The following is an 11337-nucleotide window of genomic DNA, read 5'->3' on the forward strand; positions in this document are numbered from 1 at the left end:
TCCAACTTATTAGATAAAGTATATATAACACAAACTATTGTTGATTCCCTGTAATATGCAAAGAGAGAATAATACATCCGAGTGTTATTGGTTAATGGAAGTGCCATTATTACTGTAATAAGAATGATATAAAGGAGTGTAAATTTAAATTTTAGGAATGTAATAAGAATCATATTAAATTTTACTCCTTTCAGTGTATGTTCCATGCAAAGCATTGATCTCCAGTATAAATTGTTTGGTACTCCTCGCTTTTCTTTCTCTGTAAAAGATCAAAATAGAATTCAATCTTCTTTCCATTGGTGAAGGATGTAAATGTGTTTAGGCTATTTCAGGTCGTTAATTGAGGCTAAGCTAAAGGATGGTATCTCTCTAATTGTTGATCGTTATTCATATTCTGGAGTTGCATTTTCAGCTGCAAAGGGACTTGACCTTAGCTGGTGTAAGGTATTGTTTGTTTCATAGATGCAAAATTTTGTTGGTGCATATGTTAACTTTAGCATGTGGAGTTGCAGCTATTTTTGATAATATTACAAAATAAAATTAGTATGGTGATTAATTGCAGGCTCCTGAAGTTGGGTTACCTGCTCCAGATCTTGTCCTCTACTTAGACATTCCTCCAGAGGTAAAAACATGGGCCTAATTACCATTAAGTTTGTATTTGATATCAGACACAAATATGATGTCGTTTATATGAGAAATGCTTTGCATGTAATTTAAAGGATCAAAGATTTAGTTCAATTTAACAATAGGGTTAGATAGAAACTCTTCCTAAAAAGCTACTCTTACCCGTGCCCCAAGAGGAAATGACTCAATCTCTTTGCAGAAACTTTTGAATATAACCATGAACAGCAAAGTCAACTCTGCAGGCAAAGCCAGAACCTCCCTAATCTGAGAGGGGACGAAACCACTGCAGAATGTAGCTTTACACCTGAATTTCTGCTAGAATCCAACACCGGTGAAGCAAATCGTTTGCCATAACAATTTATAGCTGTCTGATCATCGAAGTGTCCCCAAGGAGAGGTCCTCTCCAAGAAAGGGATGTGAAAATATAATTGAATCGAGCTTGATTTCATTTTTGAGTTTTCAGGAGTCATGTTGAGTTTTGTTCAAAGCAAATGACTATAAATAATAAGTACAACTCGCACTAGGTTTGCAATTAAATAGTACTGAAATTAAATTACAGAAAGCAGCTGAACGAGGAGGATATGGAGGAGAGAGATATGAAAAGTTAAACTTTCAAAAGGAGGTTGCCAAGCTGTTCAAGGCCTTGCAGGATTCAAATTGGCAGGTATTATTATTCTCTGGCATAGCTGTTTCAGAGCTTGATCGTACTTTCTTGTGGTTATTCTCGTTGCCTTAATTACATTTTTTGCATTATATGACCGAGTCTCATCATATTCATTATTACAGGTTGTGGATGCATCATTGCCAATAGAGGATGTACACAATATTTTGAAGGAACTTGTCCAAAAATCTATTACGGACTGCCAAAGAGGCAAGGAATTTTCCTTTTTATGGCCTGCCTAGTGTAAATTGTGGGGATTTTCCATTTGGATTACACACTCTCGTTCACTTACCAAGGGTAGGTGGATCTCAACAGTGTGCAGAAGTCATTCCCCGGTTAATCACAGATTATCATAAAATAACTGCTAATTTGTATTAAGTGCGAGAAGAGCATTACTGCAGTTGTTTGAATTATAATTACCATTACAATTACAATTACGTATTTGAGTAATTCTCAGTGACAGTCATTCCAATTTTACAAATGGCAGAGTTGTTTTGGCTTTCTTTACCAGAATATTAGATCCCCAAGTCAAGATTAGTTGATTGCTTTAACTATTCTTTTTGATTTTGGGTTAGAGTACACAAAACTATGAAAATCTCTAGTTTTTACTGAGAACTTTCTAAAATTACATAAATTTCTTTTTTGAAATTAATACATCCCATTTTTGTTTTGATGTGTTATTTTTTATTTTCTCCTTCCATTTTTTGTTAATTTTATTTTTGTACAGTTTCGTATATTTTTCATTTTTAATTATTTGTTGTGTTTACATTTGAACTTGATTAGCCGATAGGCTATATTGCATGGGGTTTCAATCAATACCTGTCTCATGCCGGAAATCCATTGTCTATCTGGTAAACAGGGCCAGAAAACAAGCTAGGAATCTGTCTCCTATCCTGTCACCTGAAAACCAAATTTCACTTGCATTTAATGCTTTTATTTAAAAGACTGGAAAAATATGGCAATAAAATCTCCCAATCAAATCACATCCATTTTTCATTTATTATGGTACCCTTATTCTTCGTTCAAGCTCAGAGAGCAAAGCCCTGTGTCGGTGCTTCAGTCTCCTATGCCCTGCAGCAGTACCACTTCCCCACCTGGAAGGTTGCACAGATTTAAGCCAGTTTCTTTCATCAAAATTGTGCCTTTGAATTATATGTGCAGCAAATTCAAGGAAATTGGAGGGGTTTAGGATCAGCAGGGATGCTAATTTCTTCCTCCGTAGCACTCTGAGTCCCTGTGTTCCTGTGGATGATCAAAAATCAACTACCAATCTTGAAGGGATGTTTATTAGAGATGATTTATAGCCTTATGCAGAGGATATTTTTAATTCTTCATGATGCACAGGCGCAGCACCAGGCTTTTAAGGAGGATTCTGTTGTTAACGTCTTTCATTATGTCAGTAAAGCACACCAAGGCCAGGTGTGTTTTTCTTTAATGTTTCTTTCTCCCCTTCAAGAGTTCTTTAATTTATAATAAATGGAAGACACCTTTAAGTGTGGCTTTGGATTAAAAATAATAAATGGGGCATGTCTATAAATGAGATATTTCAATTTTGCTTTGGATTCGTAATAATAAATGGGGCATGCTTGTAAATTAGATTTTTCAAGTTTTACTGTTGGGCATTTCTTGGATTTATGATTTTATGGATTCAGTGTGATTTGTTAACACCCCAAAGATTTTATTTTTAAATCTATAAATTGAATTTTTTGCTCTGCTATCTGTTTTTAATGTATAATGAATCTAACTTAATTCAGTGAATAACTAATTATTTAGGTCCACAGGAGGCCCCTTAGGATTTGTGGGTCCTGTTGTCATTTTATGACACCCTTGGTCCATCAGTGAGAACCAATCAGAGATATTTTCCATGGACCAGCTCTGCCCCAGTTGATCAAGGAGAAAACCAATGGAGGCTTGAACTTTTTAAGTGTTGTCTTGTCAGAAGGAAAGTTCCTAAGTCTTCTCTTCCCTGGAACTCATAACTCTAGAACCCTGAAGTTCTCAAGTTTAAAAGTCTTCTCTTCCTCGGAACTCCATAAACTTCGGAACCCTGAATTTCCCAATTTCCTAAGTCTTCTTTTCCTCGGAATCCCGTTACTCTGGAACCCCGAAGTTCCCAAGTTCCTAAGTCTTCTCTCTTGGAACCGCGAAGTTCCCAAGTTCTCAAGTCTTCTCTTCCCCAAAACACCATAACTCTGGAACCTCGAAGTTCCTAAGTTCCTAAGTCTTCTCTTCCCTGGAACCCCGAAGTTCCCAAGTTCCCAAGTCTTCTCTTCCCTGGAACCCCGTAACTTTGGAACCCTGAAGTTCCCAAGTTCCTAAGTCTTCTCTTCCCCGAAACTCCGTAACTTTGAAACCCTGAAGTTCCCAAGTTCCTCAGTCTTCTCTTCCCCGGAATCCCGTAACTCCGGAATCTCAAAGTTCCCAAGTTCTTAAGTCTTCTCTTCCTTGGAACCCCATAATTTCGGAGCCTGGAAGTTCCCAAGTTCCCAAGTCTTCTCTTCCTCAGAACCTTGTAACTTTGGAACCCCAAAGTTTCCAAGTTCCTATGCCTTTTCCTCCCAGACTCCGGAAACTCGAGTCTCCCAAAGTTTTCTGACTTTCGACGACTTGCAACACTTCTAGATGGCGTGATCAATACTCAACCTTAATGCTCCACCAACTCTTGCAACTTGTACACTTTCTTTCATGGAGCTACAGGGGGGAGTCCAGGTTTTTGTTACCTTCAATGGGGGGAGTCCTCTTATTTTGATCCAATCAAATGATATACTAGTGGTTGCGTTAAAGAGTATACCATATTTCATTGGTGAAACAACTACTACCTGTTGACATGGCTAAAATCGTATCGCTACAACTCTATCTGGCCAACATAGAATGTTGAGAATCCTATCCTCTTGAAATAAGGAAATCCCTAATGTTGTTTTAGTTGATCAAAGGGGACAACCTCAAGGTTCCAAATGCAAGTTCATGATTGCGGGATAGCTCAATGATTGATGTGTTTTGTTGGGAGCACAAGGGGCCTTATGTTTGCAACAAGCTGGCTTGCATTGAAAATGATGTTGCGTTTCTTAAGCTGGGGAATAAAAGCAAAGCAGAAGGGTTTAGGAGACCTAAAATTAACAAGACTGGTGTGAGGGTAGACAGATTCGACATAACCAATCCCTGCTTGGCCAAAATAACCCACAACCTCACAAGAACGGTGCAATCTTCAAGGGGACTTAGAAGATTTTTAGACTACAGGTGCATGCCTAAGCACCCAATTCTGACGTAGCTTAGACGAACACCTGCAATTGAACTAAACACAATTTTAAAGGCTCAAACTAACCATACACAAGGATACACAATCAATATATCCCCAACAGTATGAACCCGAATCCATCAAATACCTGCACACCAAAAGGAATCTATCTAAACCTGCTGAAGGAAACCATGCAAACAAAAGAAAACCAAGACAACAAACACCATACTTCAATGTTCATTTATTGATTTTGGCTGTCATTACAACAATTTCTGCAGCAGTTCTCTATTCCAAACTACTAAAATCTAACTATAATCTAACTCTCTACAAAAACTCTAGCTATCTAACTGCAAAAATCCAACCAGAATCTAACAATCTAACCCTTTACAATGAGAGGCAGCCTCTGCCTTTTATAGATTTTACAATTCTAAATCAAGGCTCAAGATTGACTGCATCCAAGGGCCTTAATCTGCCTTCTAGAACTATGGCAACTTTAACCCATGCCCATTCAATCCTCAATTATCCTCCCAACCATATTCTCAACTACCTACAACTATTTGTTTTAATCTAGTCAATCACGTGGTTGGACCTAACTAACTTGTGTCACCTCATTTTGAATTCATTAGATGGGGCCCACAAGTAGTCCTTTACATTTAAACAACTCAGTTTTTAAATTGACTTCCTGCAACTTCTTCCAGCTGTGTGTTTCTGAGAATGCATATTTATAGCATTCTATGTGTTCTTTGTCTTTGGTTTGGCTGGTGGACTTCAACTTGTGGTGCGTGGTGGCGTGCTTCCCAATGCTTGGTTTTGATCCCCCGCAACACGCTCTTCATTAGCAGTGCTTGGCTTTGTTGTTCTGATCCCGTGCTCCTCGTTCCCAACTTTAATTATGATCAGGTCTTCAATCTGCGTTTAGGTTTTTGCTTTAGCTCTTCCCAACATCGTCCTACAAACAATGAATTCACTTTTAATAATCTATTTGAAAAATTAAATAAATTAATTTAACAAATATCAAATTTTACGCAATGTCGGGCTTTGTCCCGACGAAGAACGAAGACAAAAGATGTTTGCTTTTAAAACAATATAAGTCCCCTCCCTTGTGAATTTAGGGTTTAATTGAACTTCTCTTGCTAGCAAACTCGACCAGTTTAGTGAAATGTATGACCTTTGGTTGGCAATATTCCAACTTTAAAGTGCCTTTCTCCTAAGTTGTAGATTCAACCACTTCAAGTGTTTTATAAAGTTTGGTCTTTCAAGTGGAAATGCACAATTCCTTGTTTTGGGCGATTGGAGTCTTGCAATATGTGTTAAATCGCCGAATTTTTAAAACACCCCCAACTCCTTTGATGAAATTAGGGCTCTTTGGGTTACTTGCGCGATTTAGACTCTTTCTTTGTTATATGTATGAGCTCGACTTGGCGCGACTTGATCTTTTTATCATTTTTGGTCTACATGGGGATTTTACGAGATTCACCTTTTAAGCTTTTTGTGAGTTTTCAAACTTTGATCTTTTTCGGCATTTTAAGCCGATTTTGAGTGGTTTAAGTGTTTTTCGGCCTTAGAGGTCAAATTTGCAAATTTGAGCTTTGTTATGGTTTTCGGCTCATAGAGCCATTTTTCGCGATTTGATTCCTAGAGTCGTTTTCGGCCTAAAAGCCGATTTTGTGAGATTTTTAAGCCTTTGAAATTTTTGGTCTAGTGAAGACCCCTCTGCGCATTTTGAACTATTTGACTAATAAGTTATATTCATGCGAGTTGGAGAAAAAGAGGAAACTCAACTTCTAGTTCGACCATTTGGAGAAAAGCGTGATTTACCCTATATGTCCAAATTTGGCCTTTCTGGTGTTTGTGCCCTTTATTCTTCTTTGTTATAGAAGTCAACTTTTTGAATCAAAACGCGTGACTTAGGGTTTCGTGATTTTCAGGCTTTACAATGAGAATGCACAATTTTATCTTAGATGCCCACTTCATTGCCAAATTCGGGATGTTTAAGCACAATGCGCAAAAATCACTTTCGGCTTGAAGGCCAAATTTGCAATTTTTGAACTTTTTGGCTCAAAAGACTTCATGCGTGACTTTCTTTGTTTCATTTTAGATGCCCTCTTTGATTTAGGGTTTTCTGAGTTAATGGCGTGATTTCAATTCTAACTTTACAAAAATCACATTTCACCCCTTCACTGATGATTTTCGAGTTAATGGGGCTTTTTGCGCGATTTTCTCCTCCTTACATTTCGGCCTTATGAGCCGATTTGTGAGCTTTTGAACTTCGCTTCTATCCATTTTTGGCTTGAAGGCCGAATTTGCGATTTTGAAGCCTTCCCAACTTTTCATTGCTCTCTTTCTCCTACAAGAGAAGACAAACATGGGGGTCCCTGTCAAGATCGGGGTGTGTGTGCAGAACACACAACACTACCCCCATAGAGCACATTCAAGACATTGCAAACATTTGCTCCGTCCATAATGTCACTGAGGATGATGTTGTTGTCAAGCTCTTAGCCACATCCTTGAAAGGAAAAGCTTTGCAGTGGTATAGAGGGTTGCCGCCCAACTCCATTCACAGTTGGGATGAATTAGGGGAGAAGTTGTGTAACGATTTTGAAGACAAAAGTGATCACCTATCACTTGTTGAAAAATTAACTACAATAAAGAGGGCACCTCATGAATTCATGGGAGACTTCAATTTTAGATTCCAAAAGACGAAATAGAAACCTTGCTCTAGTGAAGCCGTCTCCCAATCATGCCGCCTTGTATTATCTGAGAGCTCTCAACAGTGATATAGCTGTCATGATACAATCAATGGGTGGAACCTCTCTATCGGATGCATATGACAGAGCCATAAGGGCAGAAAATTGTTTGATACAGGCTGGGAAGATAGCTCCAAGGCCACCAATGCCTCTATTCCTAAAAGTTCCTACTTAGGCGCCCACCTTGGTTCCTATTCCCATGGTGCCCACAAGTCAACCATCCACATCCTCTTCATCTTCAAATGAGCTCCATGAGGTCAGGACTCTATTGCAAAACTTTGGCAATGGGTTGGTGACACTAAAGAGGCAACAAACTCAACATAGCAGGCCTTATCAAACACAAAATTAGAACTATCAACGGAATAGTCCACCCTTTCAAGGGCAAAACCAATGGAGCAATGTCAGGCCCTTGATTAGTGTGAACCCCACAGTTGCAAGTAACTCAAAAGCAATAGTTCCAATGGAAAACAATCTCGCCCAAGAGCGAGATTGGTGTCAACCATGCAATCAACCACACAACCAAGGTGCATGCCAAAATGGACAGTTTGCCTAAGCTCTAGTAGTGCAAAATGAGCCAACCACCTCTGGCCAGCAATATGACCCATATCAGCCAAGTCTTGGCAATCAGGCTCACTTACAAGGAGATTCTACTTTTTTCAATTAGCAAATGGCAGAATTCTGTGGTATCAACCAAACAAATGGTGAGACTATCCTATGATATACAAGGTCAAAGAAGAGAGCGATGGAAGCTGCCTCACCTTCAACATCAACCCAAGCTCCAACACCCAAAGTAGTTGTCCAAGATACAAGTCAAAATACCATGCAAGGTAGCATGAGGCAAGAGGAGGTCCAAGTTGTCCAAAGCACAAAGGTAGACCTTGCAGCTTCAAAGGGGCCTTCAAAATTAGCTGGTGTTTCATTCAATATAGTGGATCAAATGAAGAAGGCCAACCTCGATGTCACTATGTGGGAAGCCCTTTCCATCCCATCTCAAAGGGATTTGCTCAAGGAGGCATTGAAAGACATCAACTAGTCAAGTGATGAGGCATCGATCAACAAGAAGACAATCTCCACCAGTTTGGCACAACCCAAGGAGGAAGAAGATTCAAGCAAGATCAGTAGGAGATAACTTAGTTCACAATTGCATGATAGATTTAGGAGCTAGTAGCTCAGTCATGCCTAAGAATGTAGCTGATCTTCTTGGCATAGAATATGAACCTGTGACTAAGGGGGTTGTCCAATTGGATGGCACTTCTATTAAGACAATAGGGGTGGCTAGTTGCACTATCTTACAAGACATATCATTCATTGACCTCCCTACTTTCTTTGCCATTTGTTTGTCTAGAGACTTCACTGCCAAGTTAGGTGGATGCTTGTCTTTTGATTGGTCCCATATGCTATTTCGAACAAGGTATGGTACTAAAGTCACCATAAGGGTGGATCCCATTGCACAAAACCACATCGAGCCCTACACTCCTGGCCCTATAAACATGAATTGCACTTTGCGCGAAGAGGGGGAGGAGTGTATTGTCTGTGAGCCTGCTACTCTATTGCAGGAGGTCCGTGATTGTTTGCTAGAGGAATGAGCCAATGCTTTTCAGTTTGATCCATTAGCTGAGACTGAAGAGATTGGGCTTGGTACCTATTGTATTTATGAGGATGATACTCCTATTCCTAACCTCATCAAGACACAAGAAGATTCAAAGGGGTTATGGAACCTTTTTTTTTATGGTTCAAGAAACAGACAAGTGCTGGTGTGATGCTTGTTTCTCTTGAGCAGGATAAATATTTCTTCTCTTTTAGGCTTCAGTTTGGTTGCACCAACAATGTGGTCGAGTATCAAGCCTTGATCCAATGCCTCCAACTTGCGCAAAAAAGGAAAATCAAATCTTTGCAAGTATTTGGGGATAGTGAGTTGGTTGTTAATCATATCTTAGCTCAAAACATAACAAAGAACTACCTACTCAAATCATACAAACAGAGGGTTTGGGATTTGATTGATGGATTCGAGGCCTTCAACATCCAGAGCGTTCTTAGGAGTCAAAACAAGCATGCCGACAAGTGTGCAGGTTGGTGCTCAATCTAACATACCAACACATGTTGCAAGCGAGAAGGATCAACACATCAGGTTTGTTGTGAGGCTCGTTGTTCCAGACGATCAAGCAAATTGGTAAATATTTAAAAGTGATCAACAAATTGTCAATTTCTTGCGAAATGAAGCAGAATTTTCTGCTAAGAATCAGTGTATGCTACAAGACCAATATGTAGATCAGATCATGCTGCAAGTTATGTTCCTCAACCGAACATGTAGCCTTTGTTCATCTTTGTCAAAGATATGATGACATAGTTGCTTGGACCTATGAAGATTTAAAGGGTTTTGACCCTAACTTAGCCTAGCATACTATAGAGCTAAACCCAGATGAAAAACCAGTTAGACAAAAGCAAAGGCCAATAAACTCCAAAATTGAGCTACTAATGAGAAAGGTGTTAACCAAACTCATAGAAGCCAATATCATCTTCCCTATCAAACACTCCTCTTGGGTGGCTAACCTTGTCCCTGTAAGGAAGAAGAATGGGGAAACTAGATTATGTGTAGACTTTAAGAACCTCAATAGAGCCTCCCTTAAGGATCATTATCCTCTTCCCTCCATGGAGAAAATTTTCAAAAATGGCTCAGAAATATTTTCATTCTTAGATGGATATTCAAGCTACAACTAGATTTTAGTTCGAGAATCAGATCAATACAAGACTACATTTACTACTAAGTGGGGTACCTATCCTTATTGTAAGATGCCTTTTGGGCTAACCAATGCAGGTGTCACGTTTCAAAGAGCAATGGACATGACTTTCAAGGGTATATTAGCGAAGTTTGTGTTTATATACCTTGATGATATAACTGTTTATTCGAAGCATGTAGCTAACCATCTTGGTCGTTTTGTGCAGGTGTTCATGAAATGCAAGGAATATGGCATGTCCTTGAACCCAAGCAAGTGTGTATTTGCTACTGATCAAGGAAGATTTCTAGGACACATTGTATCCAAAGATGGCTTGGCCATTGATCCAAAGTGTGTGGAGGCTATTCTTTCTCTCCCACTCCCCAGTTACAAGAAAGGATTGCAGAGTTTCCTTGGTAGGATCAACTTTGTGAGGAGATTCATTCCCAACCTTGCCACCATGGTAAAACCCCACTTTCATGTTAAAGAAAAACATGGTTTTCAGTTGGACCAAGGAAGGGAGGGTTGGTTTTGAAGAGATTAAAGAAGCAATTGCTCGGGCCCCTACTCTTGTTAATCCTAACTATGTAAAGGATTTTATCCTCTATACTTTCGGAGGAGAATCCAACATCTCAACTGCCCTAACACAACTGAACAATGATAATTTGGAGCAACCTATTGCCTTCTTCATTGAGGGATTAAAGTATTATGAGCTCAGGTATAGCTATGCAGAGAAGTTGGTCCTCACTGTTCTAAGAGCATTGAAAACGTTTAGACACATGTTGTCTAACAACATGATCCAACTCTTAGTTCCACATGCAAGTGTCAAGGATTTCCTTCTAAACAAGGACATTAGTGAGAAGAGGGCCAGGTGGATAACCAAGGTCATGGAATACGACATCAACATCAAGATCACCAAGCTTGTAAGAGGTAGGGGCCTATGTGAACAACTTGTCTCATCTTCTGAGATTACTTCAAAGGTCGCCCTTGTGTTACAAGAGGATCAACCAACAAGCAATGACACTCAATTCAATTGGGTGAGTGATATAACCACCTTCTTAATGGAAGGTAGATAACCCCCAAGGTCTAGACACAACCAAAAGAAGGCATTTCAGGTTGCAGTCCATCTCTTATGTCTTAGTGGATGGCACCCTTTTCTAAAGAGACTCTAATGGAGTCTTGTTAAGATGCATCGAGCAAAATCAAGTCAGTAGATTGTGAGAAGAATTTCATGATGTCTCTTTAGGGGGCCACTTATTTGCAAGGACTACAACTATCAAAATAATGAGGGTTGGTTATTACTGCCATCCTTATTCAGTGACTCACATAGGTGGGTGAAGAATTGCAAGAAATGTG

The 11337-nt window shown here is 39.3% G+C and overlaps 1 protein-coding gene across 8 annotated transcripts in view; it reads left to right on the forward strand.

Annotated features, from left to right (window-relative positions):
* LOC131033458 (thymidylate kinase) overlaps positions 1-1792 on the forward strand; it is a 55205-nt gene extending 53413 nt beyond the window's left edge. For 7 of the 8 annotated variants that reach the window (XM_057964697.2, XM_057964696.2, XM_057964699.2 and 4 more), the window contains 4 exons: positions 333-444; positions 563-622; positions 1184-1288; positions 1411-1792. In XM_057964697.2, the coding sequence (XP_057820680.2) occupies positions 333-444; positions 563-622; positions 1184-1288; positions 1411-1527 (394 nt within the window). In that variant the 3' untranslated portion in view covers positions 1528-1792. Of the gene's footprint in view, positions 1-332; positions 445-562; positions 623-823; positions 1289-1410 lie in introns of those variants that run through there. The other variant, XM_057964703.2, reaches the window with a different exon arrangement.
* Positions 1793-11337: the final 9545 nt, after the last annotated feature.

Source organism: Cryptomeria japonica, chromosome 4, assembly GCF_030272615.1.
Source record: "Cryptomeria japonica chromosome 4, Sugi_1.0, whole genome shotgun sequence".
NCBI lineage: Eukaryota > Viridiplantae > Streptophyta > Pinopsida > Cupressales > Cupressaceae > Cryptomeria > Cryptomeria japonica.